At 41.8% G+C, this 24,213-nt stretch overlaps 1 protein-coding gene across 12 annotated transcripts in view; it reads right to left on the bottom strand.

The window, feature by feature from the left end:
• The window catches only part of kmt2cb (lysine (K)-specific methyltransferase 2Cb), a 79,352-nt gene that overhangs the window by 31,469 nt on the left and 23,670 nt on the right, over positions 1-24,213 (bottom strand). For 6 of the 12 annotated variants that reach the window (XM_089009084.1, XM_089009081.1, XM_089009080.1 and 3 more), the window contains exons 3-27: positions 23,848-23,998; positions 23,453-23,659; positions 22,881-22,990; positions 22,332-22,441; positions 21,659-21,821; positions 21,386-21,557; positions 21,135-21,249; positions 20,151-20,326; positions 19,487-19,839; positions 13,570-13,629; positions 12,835-13,490; positions 8,056-8,178; positions 7,039-7,155; positions 6,769-6,873; positions 6,495-6,599; positions 6,054-6,235; positions 5,802-5,966; positions 5,622-5,728; positions 4,802-4,873; positions 4,471-4,683; positions 3,023-3,145; positions 2,668-2,799; positions 1,942-2,078; positions 978-1,164; positions 186-278 (exon numbers count right to left, since the gene is read on the bottom strand). In XM_089009084.1, the coding sequence (XP_088865210.1) occupies positions 186-278; positions 978-1,164; positions 1,942-2,078; positions 2,668-2,799; positions 3,023-3,145; positions 4,471-4,683; positions 4,802-4,873; positions 5,622-5,728; positions 5,802-5,966; positions 6,054-6,235; positions 6,495-6,599; positions 6,769-6,873; positions 7,039-7,155; positions 8,056-8,178; positions 12,835-13,490; positions 13,570-13,629; positions 19,487-19,839; positions 20,151-20,326; positions 21,135-21,249; positions 21,386-21,557; positions 21,659-21,821; positions 22,332-22,441; positions 22,881-22,990; positions 23,453-23,659; positions 23,848-23,998 (4,134 nt within the window). The remainder of the gene's footprint in view (positions 1-185; positions 279-977; positions 1,165-1,941; positions 2,079-2,667; positions 2,800-3,022; positions 3,146-4,470; positions 4,684-4,801; positions 4,874-5,621; positions 5,729-5,801; positions 5,967-6,053; positions 6,236-6,494; positions 6,600-6,768; positions 6,874-7,038; positions 7,156-8,055; positions 8,179-12,834; positions 13,491-13,569; positions 13,630-19,486; positions 19,840-20,150; positions 20,327-21,134; positions 21,250-21,385; positions 21,558-21,658; positions 21,822-22,331; positions 22,442-22,880; positions 22,991-23,452; positions 23,660-23,847; positions 23,999-24,213) is intronic. The other 6 variants (XM_089009079.1, XM_089009090.1, XM_089009086.1 and 3 more) reach the window with 4 other exon arrangements.

Here is a 24,213-nt window from a genome sequence, read left to right as displayed (position 1 = left end):
CAACTTAAAGAAGAAAATATGATTTGGACAATGCAAGAAAGAGAAGAAAATCAAAGATGAATAAAATATCCTGTTGGAAGATTGTTGGAAGAAAAGAAAAAGTATTTTCGCTGCCTCAGGTTTGAGAAGAAAACAATGAATTAGAGATTCTCCCCACTGTAACCGCCTATGAATTAAAGACGCACCAGAGTCAGCACTTGGCTTTCCGAGCATTCCCAAGATGTCTGCATCAGTATTCAAAACATCAGAAAGATCAACTAATGGCTCCTCACACGTCTCTGTGAATGGGGGCAAGGGTAAAGTAAGAAAAAAAAAGACCAATGTCAGAAATTATATCTGATGAAGATGGTGAACCGAAAGTGATGGCACCTGCAAAACATAAGTATCTAATTTAACAAGCTTGATTAAAGATTAAATAGGAAATGCTCAATATCAGTAAACATAACATATTGAAGCCAGCACAGGGCTAATAATGAATTCTACAATTGTTGCAATTCAGGCTGCCTAAACGGGCTAATCGCACGTAAACCAAGGAAGCAAAATAAAATGTTGAAAGTCTGGATTTACAAAGCAGCTCGTTAAATTTGATCGCGTAGAGATGGCAGGTACTCAAAATCATCCGATTTTTTAAGCAGCATTTCATGGTCAAGTTAATGTGCTTTCTTCAATTGTGCAATTTAAGAAAAAAAAACAATGAAAAAAATATGTATACATCAATGTGTGTATCAGATGTGTACATTTACATGCAGGATTGAACTATTGATTTTTTGAGGCAAAATGTAAAACAAGTGAAAATGCCATTTGTAAACAACATTCTCGTCAAAAAAACTCAAAATGAAGCTGGAATGAAAGAAAATGTAATAGCCCAACACCAGGTTTGTCAAAGTTGCTCAAGCTCTTAAAAATACTTATCAAATTGGCAGTAAAATGAATTGCCCCATTTCACAAGAATCATTGAATTGAAATGTAGTACATACGCTCTGCAAGTGGTCTCGTAGCGAGGGATGGAGCGGCGGCGCTGAGCAGAGGGTCTGTCGAAGAGTTCAGAAAGCTAGCGCTAAGGCGCTTCCTCTCGAGCAGGTTTTGACCTTCGTCGATGAGGCCAGACTCTTGCTGCCTGCTCTGTTTGCTTTTGTCCAGAAGGTCCTTTCCAAAGAATGCCTCCTGAGGACAGCAAGGCAAAGCATTCTTCAAGAACCATTCGCCAACATCCCTTAACGTCAAGATGACAGACGCCTTTCCCGTAGGGATCATTCAAACATGCATTTAAAGATGATAAAAATACCAGCTCTAAAACCAAAAGTAACAATACAAATAACTCCACTTTTATCAAACCTAAAAATACTTACTCACACGTCATCCACAATCTCAAATACGTAACAGTGGCAGTGCCAGCTGCACAAGGATATTAAAAGCCCAGCGTGAATGTTTCAATAATGAATGAAATTGGCTTTGCAGAGTTAAGGACCCTGAGCTATGACAGGGCATCAACTGCTTCTGTAGTGGTGGTGGAATAAAGAGCAGTGCTGACAGCTTGCCTGTGGCCTTATGCGCACCGCATTGTATCTGTGTTTCGGCCAACACAAGGTGACAGTGAGATATTGTCTTGAGACAAGAAATGTTAAAGTAACATCCAAGTTTTTTTGGGGTGACTTAAACAACCAAGATGGAGGACATTTAAAGACCATGATACGAGAGTTCATTCTACTTTTAAAAAGAATACAAACTCAAAAAAAATCGAGGGACTATGAACACGAAATTTCAGTAAGTGGTTTCCACCCAATACACTTCGAATTATCCACCTTTGCTAGAGTGGGATACAACATCTTAAAATACATTTTTGTCAAACAAATTATGAGTTCACCAATTAAATTAAGAAATAAGCAAAACTGGTCAAATGGCTGAATTAGTAAAACTGATTCAGTACACAAGGTGACAGACCTGTAGGTAGGTGGGAAAGGCTTCCTCCAACTTGGTTTTCTTTTTGCGGTAGCGTTTTTTTATTTTTTCCACAACCTCTATTCCGGGAGGCGTCTCATCCACAGGTGTGTCAGGCAGCGCTTCAGTCCATCCGCCAACTAAAAACAGAATACTTTTTTTAAAAAACATTGGAAGAAAAAAAACAAGGGGCCCTCCGTTTACCCCAGTATTGAACATTACAGACAGTAAGTAACGTACTAGTTTGGCGTAAGAATGCCATGCACAACTAAAGCCAGGCTCAGTTGCCATCATAATTATTCTTTATAATTACATTCTTTTCATGTTCATAGCATATACGTGTTCCTTTCTGAAAATATTTATTGTAATTAGTATGACTTTAACCGACTAACCCAGAGATTACAGCAAAACGTGGGATCACATCAAATGGTTACCACTGGATTTATCTTTTGTTCATTTATTGTTTATATCTTATTTATACGACCAAAAGTTATTTTTTTCCTATAGTTCGGCTGGTCCTGTAACATCCACACAGGTTCTTGCATATTCTGTCTTAAAATTAGAATTTGGACTGGCAGCCAAAATACATGACTATGGCGTATTCTGACTTCAAGTGTGTACAAAGTCAGGTTATGCTACCGGCAGAGGAATGTCACTCTGTATGTAAACAGAGGACCCTTTGTACACAATTTATGTCACGTGTATATAGTAATGCAAAGCAGTACAAACCCTCATTTTTTCCAATGTGACACTCCGACACTGACACTGAAGCAGATGACTCCTTTCTACAGAGGGATCGTTTCGCCTTGCCTGGACCTTGGCCCGGTCGGCTTCTCTGGCGCACCATGAACCCACCAATACCTTGAAGAGATTGAGTGACAAATTGAAATCACAGACAACCTATGTTCATAATCAGAATATGATTTTTATTGGTGCTGGATTTTATGTGTATTGCTCAAGTTTTTGGTGAAGCGGCTCAGAAACACCAGACGCAGACCCAGTCCTTGCAATAGGAACAGTGTCGGGCTTGTACCGTTACATTTTATGGCTCAGAGGAGCTGTCTCCTTCAATCAGGTGTCCTACCAGGCCGGTACGGTTTCCTCTTCCTCTTCTTGCTGCCATCGACCCCCTTGGAGTCGTCTTCTACAGGCTCACGCTCTGGACTGGAGTCAGACTTGCCCTCACAATCCAGGAGCTCCGTCTCTACTAAATTAAGAGAACATTGATGATGAGTGACAGCCCTACGGCGGAGAACAATATCATTGCTAGGCCCTTGTTAACAGCCCTGGCTCCCTCAACAAAGAACTGAGGTCACTTAGATATGAACCAGATTCAGAGGAATGACATGAGTCCTCTTGAACTCAGGTTCATTTCATTTGCTCATTACTTCAGTGATCTCTGTTTCCTGTTTGAATCTCTCTCGATCATTTTCTTTAGCGCTCAAGGGTGTTATGTGAAGACATGGATATGGAGAAACCGTTTTAGAAATTAGTATGTCTGTGTGAACAATTTATGAAATACAGATATAAAAAACAATATACAGTGATACCGCGGCTTACAAAGGCTTTGGTTTATGAACTTTTCGCTTTATGAACATTAAATTCTCAAGAATATAATCTTGGCATACGAACGATGCCACGGTGGCTGGCGGACTAGTGGTCCGCGGAAAAACACCAAACCACACGGTCGAACAGCGCCATGGTGGCTGGCGGACAGGTTTTCCACACCCCCTTTGAGTAAATACGTGGTTTGTTATCAAGTGGAATACGTTTGCTATTACGGGACCGAAAAAGACCCACAGTCTAATGTTAAGTGTCAGAAGACATTCAAGAAAATTACGATCGAACAGAAGGAGACCACGGTGGCTGGCAGACTAGTTTTCGTCACCTGATGGTTTATCGAGTGGAGTACTTTTGCTACTATGGGACTAAAAAAGACCCCACCACAGGCTACTGTTAAGCCGAAGCGGACACAAAAGAAAAGTACGGTTGAGCAGAAGAAGGAGATCATCGAAGAACACGAACGAGGTGTGTGTTTGTGTGACTTAGCTGTCCCAGTACCATTACGCTAAGTTTACCATTGCTATCATCCATTGACAACTACCATCACAAAGGTAAATAAAACGACTTTATTATATAGTACGGTACAGTTCATTCTTTAATTACAATACAATAGCACATTTATTATACATAAAATAAGGTAGGTTTTGTGTAGTTTTAAGGCTTATTCAGTTGAAAATGTTTTATGGGGACCTACCTGGGAACGGATTATTCTCATTTCTAATGGTTTCTTATGGGAAATAAATGTTTGGCAGACAAACTTTATGCCGTATACACACTTTCTGGGAACACATTACATTTGTAAGCTGAGGTATCACTGTATATAATAGCCATGTTTACTTATGACTTTCACCATTACCCCCCAATATATCTACTGAAATATATCAGCGTTCCAAATATTTCATTTTATTAAGATGGACATACACCCATGACTGTGCAAGTGATTAAAACACGTTTGTATGAGTTACTTACCTCTAGCTTCCTCCATGTCTTCATCCCGGGACTGTTCTGAGAGAAGTTCCAATGGGGCCTGAAGAACTGCCACACTGTTCTGGTTGATTATCTTTAGTTTGAGTTTGGGCTTGGGCTTCCTGCGCCGGGATGCGGTGGCGGATAGGCTCTGGAGCTGACAAAGCCCCGACTCGGTCAAACAAACACCATCCTGGGTGTAGGTCCTCGATAGATCTGAGAAAAATAAATCATCTTGTGAATAGGTCGGAGAAGGCAGGTCAGGATTTGTTCGCTCTAGTATGGTCTTGTCCATAGTACGTAAAATTTACTGTTTGTAGTGAACGGAACATACCCATTTCTCTTGCTTTGGTGACAATCTGTGTCATGACAGCAGGCTCAATGGTGTCTCTAGGTTTGGTCAACACTGCAGGATGCACATAAAACGCAAGAACAAATCTGATCAGAATCAGTTAAAAAAAAGGAGGAACAAAGGAAAATCACAGAACAACAAGAGGACGAAACATATCAGGTGTGTCAAGTGCAATGTAATTTGATGAAAGCAGATGACAGACATGTTCTAAAGCAGGGGTCTCAAACTCAATTGAACCGAGGGCCGCTGGAGGCAGAGTCTGGGTGAGGCTGGGCCGCATCAGGATTACCACAAGAAAATCACAGATAAAACATTCCATTCCATGTTCTCAAAATCTTTATTTTTAACACACAAAAAACGAATTAAATGAGTAAATGGAAAAATGAATAGAAAATACATTAACCAGTCATAAATAAATAAAATAATTAAAATGATCATAAGGCAGATACGGACCACCACAGGAAAACTAATTATTCTAATAAAGTTTCAAATGTCTGTATTCACATTTCTTTTACATTTCTTCACATAAATAAAATATTGAACATGAACTGTCCTAAACATGGCTTCTCTTGCCTACTTGTTCAGCTCCACACACAAGTTTCATTCATATCAATCATGCGGGCCGCACTAACGTTAATCTTTCATATCAAGGCAGGCCGCAAAATATTCTTTCGGGGGCCGCAGTTGGCCCGCGGGCCGCGAGTTTGAGACCCCTGTTCTAAAGACAGTTGAACTGTTAGTAATCATGAAAAAAAAATGCAAAAATCAGCCTTTTTGAAAGAAAATAAAAGCGAGCTCCTACCTTTAGTAGTCTTAAAATTTCGGCACATTGTGCAATCAAAGCAATTCTCTGCAGCCTTCTCAACATCTTCCTCTGAATGAAGGCCCTGACAGGAAGCATGAAACCACCTGTGGACAAAGCACCATTCTTAGACATTGTTTTAAAAGCTACCATTTTAACATAGGGAGACAGAATGCACACCTGTCACATTGTCGACACTGGACAATGATGGTGCCTTCGCTGTAGCTGATGATGCAGACGGGACATGCTGAAAGGCTTGCGCAAGGGGCACACTGAGTGTAATTATTCTGCCAGTCACACCTCAGACCAGGCGTGGTGGCGCCACACTGCGTGCAGGACACACACCTGCAGGCGGCAAGGAAAACTGAGGTCATTCTTCTTGTGTAACTTCATGGAGCACAAGCAGCCAGAAAATGACACTTCATCACTTGCCATTTGCACTTCCAGCTGTCTTTGGGCACATTCTGCAATGGGGGGTTGAGGCAGTATGTGTGGTAGCTGATGTCACAGTCATCACACAGTAACAAGCGGCCAGGGTCGGTGGCCTGGCCACAGGCCTCACAAACTGTGCACTCCAAACACCGCCAGCCTTTACTCAGCACCACCTTGGTGATCTGAAGACAGATATATTTAGACACGTTGCATCTAGATATGAAAAACCAAATGAATCAGTATGTCCCACCCTCATTTTTTTCCTATTGTCATTTAAAATGGAAAAAAATACATGAAACATGGATTCATAACAAGATGGCAAATTATCCTATGTTCTGGAATGTGTTAAGAGAGATCCCCCCCTGACCTGCATGTGTTTCCCTCTAAACACAATAGATGACAAATATGTTGTATTTGCAGCATGATATAAGATGAGAATACCTTTATGCCGACACAGAACGGATGGTAGCACTGGCCACACTGAGCACAAGCCAAAAGACGGCCCTCTGCACCAAGGCCAAAACTCCCACACACAACACACATATCCTGAAGGAAAGAAAGACCTTACAAGTCGGCAATTTCTTTGAAGCATTTTCATATTTTGCAAGTGAAATACAGAAACATTATTGAGAAATTAGTTCAATATATTGAATACATTGTAAAAAACATTCTAATTTTCTGGTATTGTACCAGCTTTCTAAAATCCAGCCAATACCTGCTTAAGTGTGAAACTGTCATTGCTAGAAAATATTACGACTGTGTTGTGCATGGCATTCTCCTCCTCCTCCTTCAGCGGATACGGTGTTTCTGTTGTGGTGATCTTTCAGAGGAACAAAAAGCACAAACATTAGAAATTGTACATTCGTTCCTCTTTAACAATCCCAATTGTTTTGCGGTTGAAATAGTTTCATAGAAAAAACAGGTGGAAAAACAAACAAACATCAACGCATTCCAAACCAAAACGGCACCTTATTTAAACACATACCCCGGGTATGATACTGTGACACACCCCACTCTTGCCCCTGGCCCTGCCACGTCCAGTTCGCCCCGACAGACCAGCCCCTCTCGGCTTCCTTCTCCCGGGGAAGGCTGAGCCTCGACCCTGTGGATGCAAGTTAACAATAAGGACGTGTGTGTGCTCATAAGTGAGATGAGGATATGGACTCGATCTGGGTGGGAAAATATCACTCTTGAAGACCCATCCATCCATTGTTTACAACTTCACTTGTTCAGAGCCATTTCAGGAGCAGGATTCTATAACAGGCTAACTCAGGGCACCAGGGGGCCGAGCCGGACTTGGTGCAGGTTACTCACTCCCAATTTAAGATCAAACCTCAATTTGTTGAAAGGTGTTGAGTATTATAGATCATGGTGTCGGTGGTACACAATATTATTTTTTTCCATCCATGTGTTGGTTCTGTACACATCTTAAGCATCTGTTGAGAAGCTCAAAATCAATGTCCATGTCCCGCCAATTGTATGTCTGCCAAACCGTTCAACAGAAATATGATAAAGCCATCATCTTACTACTTTGCTCTAATCTCAACACCTTTACCCCTTTCATGCACATTTGCCAGGTGTACAATACGAAACAACGGAGCCCAACGCCGGATGTCTGTCGGCCAAATAAATGACTCGCTGGCATCACACTTTCAAATACGGCTTTGTCAAAAAGAGAGAGGGGTAAAAATGACATGAATCAAACATTAACAAGACAGATGCTTGGGTGACAGATGAGCCAGTGAACAATAAATGATCCTTGAAAGTCAAAATTTCAATCTGGGTTAAAAATGATTACTGTACACCAAACCATAGCCTTCAATTCAATTTTGAAAAGTGATTTCCTTATTCATTGGCCGAGCAGCCTCTGCATCTCACTAAGATGTTAGGAATTAATGTAGGCAACCATATAGATCACAGAGCCAGTCAGTAGCACTCTGGGACTGTCAGTCACCACAGAATGGGGGGAGAGGGGAACCATCTAGTAAGCCACGGTATTTACCACTCTGATGCTCCAGCTCGGGCTGCCAGAGTACTGCCTGGTCTTTGGGACATCCCACCCCTCTGGCTGGTCTGGAGACCAGGACAAGGGGGAGCTCACACTGCTATGGGGGCTCCATGCACCCTAAGGCAGGGGAGGGGATGTGAGAGAGTGAGAGAGAGGGTAGGAGGAGGGCGACAAAATGCAGCAACGTAAAAATAAAGCCAGCAAAGAAACAAAATGTATAAAGAATGATGTTAGAATGGGATGTGGTGAGTTTTCAATGATGCCATGTGGCAATACTCAATACAGTGGAATACCCCAAGATATTTGGACTTCGACCTACATACTTGTTCCCTCTCCACATGTGTCTGTCAGGCACCTTCAAAAGGTGACATCTTTATTTCCATGTTGTTTAGCGAAATTGGCGACTCTGGAGCTTTCTTAACAATTGTATGAAAGTTGAGAATGTTAAAAGTATTTAAAACTTAATCAGACACTGAGTTTTGTTGAGGTTGTAGAATACCACAGTGACCCCAGAATTAATTTTTTGGGAACATCCATATTTTTTTTGGTGGGGGGTGCAGTTAGCTTTGTCTTAACATTATTATTGTATATATTATTGGTGTGTGTACACCAGTTCCACACTGATCACATTGTAACTGTATCCGAATTCAAAATGCAGCTAAGACGTGCTAAAAGATAACCGCAATAGCATACACCAGGGCTGCTCACACTATTTCAACATGGGAGCTACTTTTGAAATTAGCAAGTCAAAACGATCTATCCATTATATTTATTTATAATTATATTGAGGGCTATTGCAAGTTATGTTGATGTAGAAGCGCATATGTTGCACAACACAACATAATTATGTACATGTTTTGCCATTACCTGACTTTGATGACTGGCAGACGAGACAAACGAACTTTGAAAATGTAATTGTGAAAAAAAGTCCTACTCCTATTCTGTATGAAAGTAATACTTATTTTCTTCTTACTTGGTCCCGCCCCTTCATTTATTTTTATACCCTATCTTACGTTTAAGAGGGAAAAAAACTAGTGAAAAATTAGGATGTAACTAATGAGTAGCTTGCTAACGTTACAACACTCAGGGGCGTTCTTTGAGCACGCACAGCGTACCTAGTAATGAGATGTCATCTGACTGGTTGTCCGGTGTATCAATGAAGTGAAGGGATGGCTGATAGCCTGACGTCCAGTATTTTTCAAAACAACTCAACTTTATTTGTATTGCGTCAGTTCATGACAATGTCATGCGATCTACCAATAGTACCTTGGAGATCGCCTGGTCGATCGCGATCGACATATTAAGCACCCCTGCCATACACCATGGGAGATTAATTTTGATTCAGCCACAGAATATGAAGGCCAGAGGGTGAAAACAGTTGCCAGACATTTCCCTGTCTGCAAGTACTGTATGTATTTGCTAATTCTGGGACTCTGTCACTGAATGTTTTCAGATGTGTTGATGTTTGGAGGTTCCACTGTATGCATCCACCAAAGGTTTGAGATGGCAAAAAAAAAAAAAAAAAAAAACAGTTGACATGCAAAAATGTGAAAGGTTGAGAAGACTGTGGTGTTAAAGCAAACTCATTCATGTAACTACCCCCCTCTCGACATGCATGTCGGCACCTGTTTAGGTCAGATGATAGACAACCTGCAAAGCTCATCAGTGTGACATGCAGCTCATGCACCAGGATGGCCATTGAAGGTAAGAAAGCCTTGAAACTATCCAATCAGGCATGTTCACATAAAAGGACAAACTGAATTACAATGGCATTGAAAACCTTCCGTCTGATGGAAGACCACACAAAATCTGAGGTGCCCCAAGTTTTTGTAGCAAATGGAGTCAACTATATGTCATTCCTTTCAAAGAGATGTGATTAAATTGTAATTGCTATTATTGTTTGATGATCGATTATAAATTATGCTTAAAGTATATATATATATATATATATATACAGTAAAGTCTCGTTATATCGATATTCAAGGGAGTCCGAAAAAATATCGATATAACCGGGACTATCGATATATCCGACCCTGTTTGCATGTAATTTTCTCCGTGCGTGCATAGAAATAGTATCGATATAACCGGGACTATCGATATATCCGATATCGATATAACGAGACTTTACTATCTATATATATATATATATTTATATCTATATCTATATCTATATCCATCTCTCTCTCTCTCTCTCTCCCTCTCTCTCTACCTATACCTAGGTACAGTGGTACCTCGGTTCTCGAACGCCTCACTGTTCGAACAAATCGGTGTTCGAACAAAATATTTGAGATATTTTGTTCGAACAAAACATTTGAGATATTTTGTTCGAACAAAATATTTGAGATATTCTTGCTTCGGTGTTCGAACATCAATCGGTATTCGAACGCCAATACGACGCGTGACTGCGTACGCGAGGGTGGGGAGCTGAGCGGCGCACGGGTGTATCGCTCTCTCCTTGACCAACTGTTGTCGCGTGCGGGTGTGCAACGTTTGCGTGTTGCCTGCTTAACACTACGAGGACTCCACTTTCTCAGTGGGTTTCAAAACTCTGAAGTACACTTTTGAGTCAGGGTGTAGTCCGAAGCAGGCTTCTGATTGGCCGCCGGTGCCGAGTATGCAAATTGCCAAGCGAACATTCGAAGACGCGAAAAATTATGACACAATGTTTGTTAAATCCTCTCGCAAATTGCCAAACGAACGTTCGTTTGGCAATTTGCATACTCGGCACTGGCAGCCAATCACAAGCATGCTTCGGACTACACCCTGACTCAAAAGTGTACTTCAGAGTTTTGAAACCCGCTGAGAAAGTGGAGTCAACGTGGCTCGTAGCGATTTGTTACCCGCTTACTACGCCAAAAAGCAAATGCCACACAAGGGTGCAAAATGACGCAATCCCGGAAGATGACATACATTTACAGGACGCAGGGACCGCATACACTCGCGCATCAAAGGAAGAGTCCAGGTACAGTGGTGAGTTGAGTCATTCATCCGACATTGGCGATGATCGCGAACCGCGAGTTGTGTATATATATATATATATATATATATATATATATATATATATATATATATATATATATATATATATATATATATATATATATATATATATAGTGTATGCGTGTGTGTGTTTAAACTTCAGCTGCAATTGGGGCTTTAGTCACAGGAGAGGACATTCTGCATAGTTCTAAATTGTCACAAAAGCTTCAGATTTTGCTAGAAAATTAATGAAGGTGAAGAAAGTATCTTTAAGCAGTAGGTGACCAAACTAACTAAAGAAGGGCTTCACCAGAAGATGAAGGTTTTATAGAATGGTCAAACCGAAGTCCAGACCTAAAGCGGATTGAACATCTATGGGGTGGGCTAAAGGCATCTGTAACCAGAATCCAGACAAACCTGGACCATTTGCGCAAATATATTGCCACACGAGGGTGTGCCACACTACACTTGTGTGTGCTACACTTTTTCTCAACAAAATATAGATTTGAAGATATGTGTAATTTTGACACCAGGACTTTCAGTCAAGTCTCTCTTGATTTATCGAGATAGATCTTTCCCACATCGATCGATGAGCTTTATCTAGCTAGTGAGCTAGCTACTGATAAGCACACAACTTTCTCACATAAAATATTCATTCTTTCATCAAGTTCTAGTGAATAAAGGGTGGATGTTGGACAAAAAAGTTTTGTAATTATTTATCTTGGTCTCTTTTTCCATACATTAAAAAAGCTCATTTCAATAGTGTTGTGTTTTCAAAGCCACTGCATTTGAAAATGAGCTAATTGTTCTGCCCCCATAACTGATGTAAATTGTTGGATTTCATATTAGATTAGGTACTCTTATTTCGAAGGACAGCTCAGAGGATCTTATTTTGAAGGCCACCAGGATGTTAACATATAGCCATTTTGTTATATCCTTTGTAAGCACGTGCCACTATTTTCATCGAAAGCCATTGGCACTTTTTGTCATGCCTTTGATATCATCATCTGTAAGTTTATGTATAGATATTAGAGAAGACTCGTTTTCGTCATGTATTTTGTGGAAATTATTCTGTTTGATGAGAACATTGATGATGATCCTATAGATTCATTGCTAGCTAAATGAGTGTACAGATCGGCTCTGTATCTTGTCATGCTTTTCAATGCTGTCAAGCTAATGTTAACCTCCGTTAGCATGTGCTAATCTCGTCCTTTTCCTTCTGTGTTTTGTAATTTTACTCCGTTCATATTGGAAATTTGGTGAATAAATAGGATTTTTGGAAGCTACACCCTGACTGAGTTTATTTTTCAAGGGTAGTTAGGCTGACTGCTAAATATAAGTTTGATACACTAAAGGAGGGCAGTACACTCATGTTGTCACAAAAAATGGTGAATGCGGAAGGAAATAGATACATTTAGTCTAACCTAACAATGCTAAAGAGCATAGTCGATATTTGATGACACTGGGCTGTAGTTGGTGAAGAGTCTTTAGGAACGTTTTGTCAATCGGGATTCTGATCAAAAATCATCACAATCATTCCAAACGATGTACTGATATGCAAAATAGGTCACTTAAAGTGACTACCATTTTACCAAGAGTCAGTTAAAGCAAAACATTGGAAGACCAGGTACCATATCCACCTTAATAAAGTACAATACCAAAGTAAGCCTCAGGCAGATATCACACAGTGTGGGATACAATATGTTCTATGCCATATTCTGCATTAGGCTCAAACAGGTAAGAAATGAGATATAAAATGAAATTAAATCACCGGTATTATGTTGATATTCTAACCTGTTTTACACGTGGCCTCCCTGGAGAAAACTTCCTTTTGGTGATCGCGGGTTTCCCCATTCCGATCTTCGGCGTAAGTGGTATAAGGGTAGTAGCTGGTAATACAATGCTGTGGTCTCCAAACGTCTGTGGGGGATCCATCGAAGCGATTCCTCGTGCCATGAGCATGGAATGTGAAGGAGCGGAACCCTCCTCTGTAAACTGCTCTACAGTTGTCTTGAGTGCTTTATCCTCCATAGACAGGCTGGGAAAGAGGTGTGACATCTTCTCTGGTGTTGTGTCCAGTTCCTCGGACGAAGCAGAGGCTGAGGCCTGATGGGTGTCACCCTCTGTCCTGTCTTTTGGAGGACTTTCCAAAAAAGAAGCCATGGCTACATCCATATGCAAAGATTGGGATAGTGAGACTTCCATTGGTTGATTTGTGAGAGGTACTAATGCAGTACTTAGTTCTTTGGTGGTTGAGATGATGGCCTTAAAATCCTTTGTGCTGAGGGGGACCGTGCCCGGCTTGGGGGTGGCCTCTGTATTTGCTGGCTTGGTTTGGAAAGTGTTTTCCTGCGTCGGTTGTGCCGCCGTTCGGCATTCCGGGCTGAGAATAACTGAAGCCACAGGGTTTTGTGCAGATAGGACTTGGGTTCTCGCCGCTGGTTTAATTTCTGGAGGATGAAACACACCATGATTACAGCAAATGATTGGCATTGGCAACTCAGTCATAACATAAGATGAAAAACAAACCTGTTTTGAATTCCGCGGGTCTGTCCATGTCACCCTTCATGTCTGATCCCACGGAGACACCTGGCGGGGAAAAAAAGAACAAGAAAACATTTGAAAGGAGAAATAAATCTTTACCTTAGTCGATAGTCACCAGTGCCTCTATTCCTATACCCTGCCATTGTTTTGACTCTATTTTCACTGTAGCAACTGTAGTATATAACTGCAGAATTTCTGCACACATTTTTTAAAATATTTCGTTTCCCCAGAAACCTTTTAAGAAGTAATGAGAAAAAGATCAGCTTTGTATCCTTGTTGTACAGCGGCCTTTGTCAAGTGGTGACTACATACAAGGATTTGACAGGGTAAATATCAAACAGGCCTGATTTATAGCATGTATTTAATGTTTCAGCAGATGTTGTAGAGTACTTTGAAGAATTGATGAATGACGAAAATGAGAAGGAACAAAGAGTAGAAGATGTGACTGTTGTGGACCAAGACGTAGCAAACATTAGCAAGGATGAAGTGAGGAGGGCGCTGAAGAGGATGAAGGGGGGAAAGGCACTCGGGCCTGATGATTTACCAATCGAGGTATGGAAGTGTCTTGGAGAGGTGGCGGTGGTGTTCCTGACTGGGTTATTCAACAAGATCTTAGATGGTGAACAGATGCCTGAAGAATGGAGACGAAGTTTACTCGTGCCCATTTTTAAGAACAAAGGAGATGTGCAGAGTTGTAGTAACTACAGAGGAATAAAGTTGATGAGCCATACAATGAAACTTTGGGAAAGAGTAGTTGAAGCAAGACTAAGAGCAGAAGTGAACATTTGTGAGCAGCAGTATGGCTTCATGCCAAAAAAAAAAGAGTACGACAGATGCAGTGTTTGCTTTAAGAATGCTGATAGAGAAGTACAGAGAAGGTCAGAAGGAATTGCATTGTGTCTTTGTAGATCTGGAGAAAGCGTACGACAGGTTGCCCAGAGAAGAGCTGTGGCATTGCATGAGGAAGTCTGGAGTGACGGAAAAGTATGTCAGAGCGGTGCAAGACATGTATCATGACTGTAAGACAGTTGTGAGGTATGCTGTCGGTATGACTGAGGAATTCAAGGTGGAGGTGGGACTCCACCAGGGATCAGCTCTGAGCCTTCTTGTTTGATATGGTGATGGACAGGTTAACAGACCATGTTAGACAAGAATCTCCTTGGGCCATGATGTTTGCAGATGACATTGTGATCTGTAGCGAGAACAGGGAACAAGTGGCGGAGAAACTAGAGATGTGGAGATATGCCCTGGAAAGGAGAGGAATGAAGATCAGTCGCAGCAAGACGGAATATATGTGTGTGAATGAGAGGGATCCAAGTGCAAGAGTGATGCTACAGGGAGAAGAGATAAAGAAGGTGGGGGATTTTAAGTACTTGGGGTCAACTGTCTAGAGCAATGGAGAGTGTGGAAAAGAGGTGAAGAAGCGTGTCCAGGCAGGTTGGAGTGGCTGGAGAAAAATGTCAGGTGTGATGTGTGATAGGAGGGTTTCCGCCAGGATGAAAAGAAAAGTGTATAAAACAGTGGTGAGACCAGCCATGATATTTGGACTGGAGACAGTGCCAATGAAGAAAAGACAGGAAGCAGAGCTGGAGGTACCAGAGCTGAAGATGTTGAGGTTTTCTTTGGGAGTGACCAGGTTGGATAAGATCAGGAATGAGTACATTCGAGGGACAACTCATATTAGAGGCTTTGGAGAGAAAGTCAGAGAGGCCAGACTAAGATGGTTTGGACATGTCCAGAGGAGAGACAGTGACTATATCGGGAGAAGGATGCTGAGCCTTGAACTGCCAAGCAGGAGACCTCCAGGAAGACCGAAGAGGAGGTTTATGGATGTCATCAGAGAGGACAAGAAGGTAGCTGGTGTGAGAGAAGAGGATGCACAAAACCGGGATACATGGAGGACATTGATTCGCTGTGGCGACCCCTGAGGGGAAAAGCCGAAAGGAAAAGAAGAAGAAGATTTAATGTTTCAGCAGTTATTTGTATTTCAAAAATCAAGATGCCCTTAAATTCCACAAAAGCAGAGATGGGGGAAAATAAAATAAAACCAGGAGGAGAAAACAAAAAAGAAAATAAGGCAAAAGAAACGAAAAGGCAAAATGTGATGTTTGCCTTTTAATTGATCAAATATATGAATGGAAGTAGTCAGGCCTGGCTTTCAGGCAAACCCCATTAAAAGAAATAAGCTGCTAGACAGTCACTGACAGTACACACAGTTTAGTCTTAGCAGGCCACCCACCATTCCCAGCCTCAAGTTCCCATGTCACCCTGATCCTGACTCCCACATGCATGCACCTGCGATGCATCTCTGCCAAGGAAGCAAGTAACCATGACAACTAACATCCATGGGGCTGTTGCTCTGGACTTGTGACTGTGCAGCTTGCAGGTGCTCTTCCGGTGTCCATGCCAGAAAGTCATTTAGGAGATGGCCCTCCAAGTCTCTTTGGTGTTTAGCCATTGACCGAGTTGAACACCCTCTCTCATTCATATTAATGCCCCAATGGCCCCTTTCCTACAACGCCTACAGTGAACAGGGTGATGTTTAGATAAATACACTGCTGTGATTAATGGTGCCAATCCTATAGGTCAAGTGTACTGAGGTTTCCGGTAAAGATACTGCATTACTACATACATCTATTGAGGTGCTTATTTATTTCATCTGTGCTGTATGTCATGCATATTAGCATATTTGACAATAAAGCTGACTTTGACTTTGATTATGGTCAATAGGCCTGTACAAACTAGACAAAGAAAGGTTTGGTTAAAATAAGACATTACATTTCATGGCATATAAAACTGCTTTTAAAATAATTATTTTCATATGGATTATTATGCGTAAGGACAGTATTAGGGAAAGAACCGCTGGCGCTGGGGAACTAACAGGGTGCGTTGCACTGTGAAAAATCAGCATCGGAGAACACAAAATTCTGTAGTGAGTGTACTGCAACATGATTTGCAGATAGACACTGTATACACATCACATGGAAATATTGTCCAGTTGACTCATTTACAACATTTATGGTAAGACACACTTCAAGCCGAGTGACTTTTTTTCCGCAATAACTGGCTTATTTTAGGATATCCCAATCATGTTTTTTATTTATTTGTTCCTTCAATTGGTTAGCATGCTGGCTTCACAGTGCAGAGGTCGTGAGTTCAAGACCTGGTCCTGCGTGGAGTTTGCAAGCTCTCCTAGGGCCCGCGTGTGTTTTCTCCGGGTCCTCCGATTTCCTCCCACATTCCAAAAACATGCATGGCAGCTGATTGAACACTCTGAATTGTCCTTAGGTGTGAGTGTGTGAACTAATGGTTGTTTGCCTTTGTGTGCCGTGCGATGGGCTGGCAACAAATTTGGGGTGTCCCTCGCCTAGTACCCAAAGACGACTGGCCTAGGCTTCAGCGTCCCCCCCCCCCAAGAGGATTACGTGGTGTGGTCTGAAAAATGGATGGGTGGATGCTTGTTTATTTATTTTCACCCGAGTAGAGTCATTTCAGTCTGAGCTGATACATTAAGAATGCATAGAAGAAATGTATTAGGGCTTATGATTTCTTTTTTGAATAACACTGTATATCTACTATACATTACAGTACATCACAGGTGTCACGGTCCATAGACCAATTCCGGCTCGCCACATCATTTTATTCGACCCGGGAAGCAAATCAAGCATGTAAAGTGCCATGATGCTCACTCTGAACGAAAATTTTAAATTGTCGTATGTAAAGCACAATAACACTCATTATTCTTGACTTCAGATTTGAAAATTAGTTCTTCATTAATTTGTTGTGCGTTCTGTCTGTAATATGTGGAGGAGATAAAACATTCTATGGGTTTCCCCAAATTCATATTGGTCCTCAAGAGGAAACTGTAACTACAATGTGGCCTGCGGCAAAAAAATGAGTTGAACACCCCTGCACTACATAGTTATTTAGAAGTGTGCGCTATAATGGCAAGGCCAAGCAGCCACAGTTATTGGGTGAGTGACTGAATGAGTGTGTGACTCACCACTCATTTACAAATGTTTTCATTTGCTGGTTACAAAGTAATTCACTCTCAATTAGAAATCTATCTGAAGGGACGTTGCTTTTCTGCTTCATGTTTGGTAAACTGTTGCTGTTTTGTCAGACAGTTCCCTTCTGTGGTTTGCTTAGCTCTGCAGACTTTGTAGCACTTCTCCCACTTGGCTCGAAAATCTTCCAGGTAAGCGAATCTTGTGGACATATATTTTTGTCTCCGAACTAAGATTTCTGTATGTAATGTATTGTGAATATTATAGTGTTTCTTAGCTGCTTCCAGCAGTGTCCCTCTCCCTTGCTTTCTGTGCTGTGAGTGTGCAGGGGCCCAGGAAAAACCATAGAGAAGTAACAATACAAATCTACAGCAACTTATTGTCCGACCGTTGTTTTATGCATTAATAATTACATCCAGTATTTTGCAGCAAGAAAATTGCTCTGTCAGAGAAATAAAAAAATATAGTTTTTGCTCTGTTTAATGGTGATAAACTATGGCGTAGCCCGTGACAAAAACAAGTCTGACAACCCTAACTATTATTGAATGAATTGATGACGATAGAGAAGATCTATATGGAGCAGAGTGAGAAAGGAGTCTGTTCAGTCATGAATGAGCCAGTAATGCTCTAGGGCAGGTTTGCAGACAGATATCACAGTCATAATGCTACTCCAATTCTCCTCTCCAGTGCAGTCTAGACAATGTGGGCAGTGCAGCGCCAATGAGATCCCAGCAAACCCATCTATTTTCCTGATGCCGCTCATTTCTCCCAAGACATGCATGCCAAACTGGAGTAGTGCCACACAAAAGTACAAGCCTATGTCAAGACATTGCTGATCATCTTTCATGCAATGGCATTTAGTTTCAAACGTGAGATGACATAAGGGTTTGAGGGAAGGGGAGGGGGGGTGTAAGGATTTAAGACGAAGGGGACTAGGTGTCAATCAGGTATACAGATGCAAAAAATCATTGGCGGTGTTTTGATGAAAGCAATCTCTAATTGAATCCTGGGGGAGTAAAACCAGCCAAACTATCAATGAGCTTGAAACAAAGCAAGATCTTAATGATTCAGATTGACACATCACATGATACACCTGAGGGAAAACTAATTTTCAAATAAAAATTCATTCATTGGAGAGGTAATGCTTCTCTTGAAGAATTTGAAATACGATCATACTGTAGGTGGCATGATAGCCCAAACTAAGCACTCACTGCATGATCACATTTTGCAACTGACCAGCTGAGGAGGAGCTTTAAAAAAATAAATAAAATATAAAAATAGGAATATAATTTTAAGGTGACGTGTTATAGCAATTATAACTGGTTCATTTTCCACATTTCAAGTGATACTCAACAGGAACTCGGGGAGTAATTAAAAAAGTGTGAATGAATGCTAAAGAGTTGTGCAACAAATTAGAAAGGACAGAGGCACATTCAAAAAGTGGAAACAAAATATTGCAAAGAATTTGGGAATTTTTATCCCAATCTTGATCATTTTGGTGAGAGAAAGCTTTAAATCACTCGAGGAATGGTGAGTTCGTGTATATGGAATTGCTCCATTATTTTGAATGGTTTCATTTCTCCCAGAAAATGAGGAATGGAGGAAAATTTGGCCGAATACCAAAAATGAATAGGAATGGGCATGTACCAATCTCAAGTATCTGTAACATATTGGGTATTTCGAGTACCAACCACTGATACTGAAGGCCCTCACCCTAAAAAACAAGACATTAAGACCTTCTCTACTGTAGTAGAGAAGGCAAAAGTGCAGCTGTTTGACACTTCAGCTAATCATCATCTGTGTTCAAAATATTTTTTTAAATACTGGTCCGCGGACCGGTGGTTGGGGAGCACTGTTCTACAATAAATGGAAATTTTGGGGGAAGAGGGACCCACCAGGCTCTTGAGCAGACATAGCTGGTTTCTCAAGCAGGATGCCATCCTTAATAGGCTCTGGATCCGAGGGCGAAGGAGCAGCAAGTAATTCCGATTTGGGGTCATTGTGCATTTCAGGAAGCAGCCGGATGCCAGGCTCTAGGTCCATGTGCTTATGAGCCGGCTGTGAGTCAGTCTCAGAGTCTGTGTGCGATGAGACTGGTGCAGGGCACAGCTTTGGGCCAGTATCCATATTCTCTGTTCGAAGCACCCGCACTGGAGTCTGGGACCTGCAGCTGGAGCAAACAAAGTCCTCCCTGGGGTGGTTTTCTGTTTGGCCCGAGTTCTGACGCTCACAGTCAATGTGAATCCATCTGAAAATGGAAAATGATAGAGACACACCAAAATAAATAAAAAACGGGGTGGTACCTCAAAGCTGATAACTTTCTGAGATAAAAAAAATTAAGTGGGCGATTTTACCACAATGTATGATCACCTGATTATTTATTTTATTGTTTGAGAGTTTATGTTCCACTGTCTTGTTCTTTTCACGTGTATAATCAACCTTCATGAGAAGTCTATGGTTCAGTGGTATCACAGTACAGATTGGAATCCACTTTCAGGGTAAAAGTAACAGATTTTTTTATGTTACTACTACAGTGTTTAAAAAAATGTCTTTACTTACCTCTTACAAGTGTGGCAGAGGAGTAGGTCTTTATGGTGCTCAGGGTCCAAGATGCAGGCACACATTGGACAACTCAAAGCAGGATCCTGATTTTGGACACATCTCTCACACAGCAGGCTGGTGTAGTGCCACAACCCGCTGGTTCGAGTTCCACACTGGATACATACCCTGCAGTTCTACAAGGCAAAAGACATGTCTTGGTAAATTAAGCCATTCAGCCATTTTTCGTAATGGATGGTGTGATGCTTCTGCTTTAATGATTGTGCTATGTTTAATATGGCACGACACGGTACAAGTGACATTTCGGGTTATCATTTGATGTTGGTACAGTTAGCATATGAGTCACAGCAGAATAGGAGAAGAACATGGAATCAGACATCGTCAGATCAGAATCAGCACTGTTCCAAATGTGGATCCGAATGTGATATTTCTTGGATATCGGCCAACACAAGGGCAACGCATACACCCCATATTGAACGCTGCTCATTGGCAATGTACACAGACCCAGGTCTGCACAAAAACAAAAGTTGATATGCATGCATACAAAGTAGTGGCGTGTTGACTAACAAAAAAAAGGAACTCAATTGCAAACCGGTTATTATGATAATGTGCAGGCTAACCTCATTTAAATCAAGGGATTGGGCGTAAATGTTTGGCCCATTCGAGATTATATAGCGGCATCAAGAGCTTGACAACCATAGCAAGCTCAATTATTCAGTCAACTACAAATCAGCATCAGTCATTTTTCTTTTCATTGTGTAACTTGGTGTTGTTTGTCTCTGTATGCCCTGCGATTGGCTGGCAACCAACTCAGAGTGTCCCTGTCCCCTGCCCAGTGCCCGAAGACGGCTGGGAAAGGCTCCAGCACACCCTACAGCCCTAATGAGGATAAAGCGGTCTGGAAAATGAAAGGATGAATGTGTAACGTGGATTCCTGCAGTAAATCCAGTTTAAGAGAGTGAGACAGGATGAATTTTCTCCTACCTTACATCTCCACCCATTAGTGGGTAGAGCATCCATGGCAGGTTGGAGACAGAATGTATGGTAGCCTTTGTCGCACATGTCACACACAAGCATTTTAGTGTCCTCTCCCGGGTTCCTGCAGGAGGTGGTTGGATAAAATGATTAATACTATCGATGACATGGTATTTTTAGAACTCATCTTGTGGTATTCACAACCAAAATATGGTTAACTGACGCAAAACTAATTGAGAATAAAAAATTGTGTGACTCACTTGCATGTCTGGCAGACCTTGCACTCAGGACACTGCCACCCAGCTCTCCTGAGAGGGGTCACGGCCATATCCAGGCAGATCCCATGATAATGCTGTCCACAACTGGTGCAGAAGAGTTGGTCCAGTAGATCTCCTGGGCTGTCGCATAATGCACAATTTGCATCGTCAACAACTGTGGAGAGGAAAATGTCAGCATTACATGACGGAATAAAGCGACATCGCCGTACAATAGTTTTAAGTTAACAGTGAACGATTTAATTAAATCCGCCTTACATTTCTGCATGGCCAAATCAATGTGTTCTGGGCAAAGGAGGGACAGACTACTGATATCCTGAAAGGCCCCTGCTGCCCCAGCACAGGGGTAATGGTAGAGTTGAGTACATCCTTCAGCACAGCACTTAATGGATGCTCCAAGGCGCTTACAGTATGCACAGTGCTGCAGGGAGAGAGACGTTTGGGGGGTTGAAATGTCAAACAGTCAAATGTTGCGTTTTCTGGATGGACTTACCCGTATTCATTTTCTGTTCATCAATATGTTTTTCAATTCCAAATTACGTTCTGTTTCTTTAATAACACTCGAGGTAAAACCTTATCCGGGCATTTTTTCTTTCTCTTGGTGCTCTAAGTGGGCTCTAAATGACCACTCTGGAGTTCAAGTGGAAGATTTGCTGACAGACTACAGAACCAATCGGTGGCAAACACAAACGCAGCAAAGTGCCTTGGCTTGTGCTACCTGGCTAAGCTGCCATCAGAGCTCAGACCCAGTTGAGTGGCATGACCTTTTCCATTTCACAGTTGACAGAGCCGCAGTGCTGAGCTGACCTTTACCAGCCAGACTGATCCATCAGCTTTACTGTGCCTCAGCAAGGAAGGCATGCCTTCCCCAACACATTAAGATTGTGTTAATACCTATCAGGGCAGGGATTCTCAACACCACTAGACTCACCTTTGTGCTCCCTGAGTCAATGGCTCTGTCCACATTAAGCAGAGATTGTCCCTCGCCCTCGCAAACACCTTCAGACCATGAGGCACAACTCTGATGTGCCCAGCATTGCCCTGTCATTTGCAAAACATCAAAAGAAGCAATAGCCCATCAGTCTTTCAGTTCGTGTTTCGTTACATGAACACAATCAGCATTTGCAAAATAGTCATTCAATAGCTTGGAATCATCCTTTCAAAAATGTGAAAAGAACAAGACAGTGGAACATAAATACTTGATTATTGAGAATAATGGTTGCAAATGTTATGGGAGCTTGTGTTGAAAAGAATGTTTTTTTTTCTACAGTATATTGTATGAAAGAGAGAGAGAGATACAAAACTTAGATTATCCCTCATCCAGGGACAGCTTCACAGTTCATTTACAGTATGAACACCCCCTGCTCTTAACGTAGCACTAACAAGGATGGGAATTTTCCAGATATAATTGACCTAAATGAGAACATTGTTTGGGAAATGTGAAAAAAAATCAACTGCAGACTACTCAATTGACTCCTACCTGACTCCAAGAGTGACCGGACGTTGAGATCCTGTGGAAGGCCGACGTAAGAGAGTTCATCCCAAAATCGACTTGTTATGTCTTGATCTCCCTCACTTCTTTCAGACCCGCTGGAAACAAAAAAAAAGATACCAGATGGATAGAGTATATCAGTTGGAGAAGATGAGGAAGAGAGCCATTATGAAATCTGGCATCTGCACAAAGACGCTTGCTGTTGAGTTGCTTTCAGCACTGCAACACTGGCAGCTTTCACTTGCAGAAAAGTGATACAACAGCTTTGAGCCCTGATTAGAACGCTAACTTCACATTTGCCTCTGTCACAAATGCACCTCATTTATAAACCAATTCCGATGGTTCCCCCAGTATTGTGCAGTTTTCCTTGTGGTCATGTGACATAAGCGAGGGGTGGCCTTGGCCACCAACCACACGGCAACATGAGACAATCAACTGCTGAGTTGGCGAGCTGCCAGGATGCATTACGGCTCCCACGACCCAATAGGCCACCGGAAACTCTGAATGAAACCCACCCAGTTCCACATCACCAAAACAAGTTTGGCAACGAAAAAACTAACTTGGTAAGTTCCTGCAGTCCTGAGGTGGTCTCGCCAGCCACATCTGGCTCAGTGGACCCAACGCCGTTACCGACACTGTTCATCGAATCCTCTCCATCTTTGTGTTGGACGAGATGGTCGAGGGGCAGCGCGATGCTGAACACTCGAAGTTCCCCCTGACCCAACAGGCTACGAGTCCCGCAGTAACAGAAGGCACAAAGACGTTGACTGAAAGAGAAAAAAAAACATGATAGAGCGTGAGCTTCAGCAAAAAAAAAAATGTTTTAAAGACTGATAACCAACAATAAAGCTGCCAATCAGCCAATGCCTGAATTTCATTAAATGCATGCAGACATCAAGCTGTAAGTAATTTGCACTACGGAAAATTCACAGTCGAGGGCTTTGTCTTGGCTAACCTGCTTTGCACTCCTTTACTTGCTGGGACAGACGGTCCTGCAAGAGCGTCAGGTGGAGGGCTCTGGGACAGAGGAGGAGAAAAGGTCTTGTCCTCCTCTGGTGCATCACTGCTCACAACCTCCACGATTTCCCCTGCTTGGATTTCTGTTTCTTAAGGTGGTTGGAAAAATGGATTGAGTAGTGTGTCAAAAAGATATTACAAAGACATTATTATGCTACATATGACTGTAAAGCACAACACACTTTTTTTAAGTAGCATCAATTTTGCATAATGTATACAAACAGTTGGGGTTATGGCCTTATCAAATGTGAAATTAAACAACTATGTAAATATATATTATTTCTGAGAATGTGTCTGAACCTAT

This window comes from Hippocampus bargibanti, linkage group LG11, assembly GCF_051943395.1.
Source record: "Hippocampus bargibanti isolate YZ-2025 linkage group LG11, ASM5194339v1, whole genome shotgun sequence".
NCBI classification, from domain to species: Eukaryota; Metazoa; Chordata; class Actinopteri; order Syngnathiformes; family Syngnathidae; genus Hippocampus; species Hippocampus bargibanti.
Note: the sequence above shows the minus strand (reverse complement) of the source record. Positions and strands in the feature narration are given on the sequence as shown.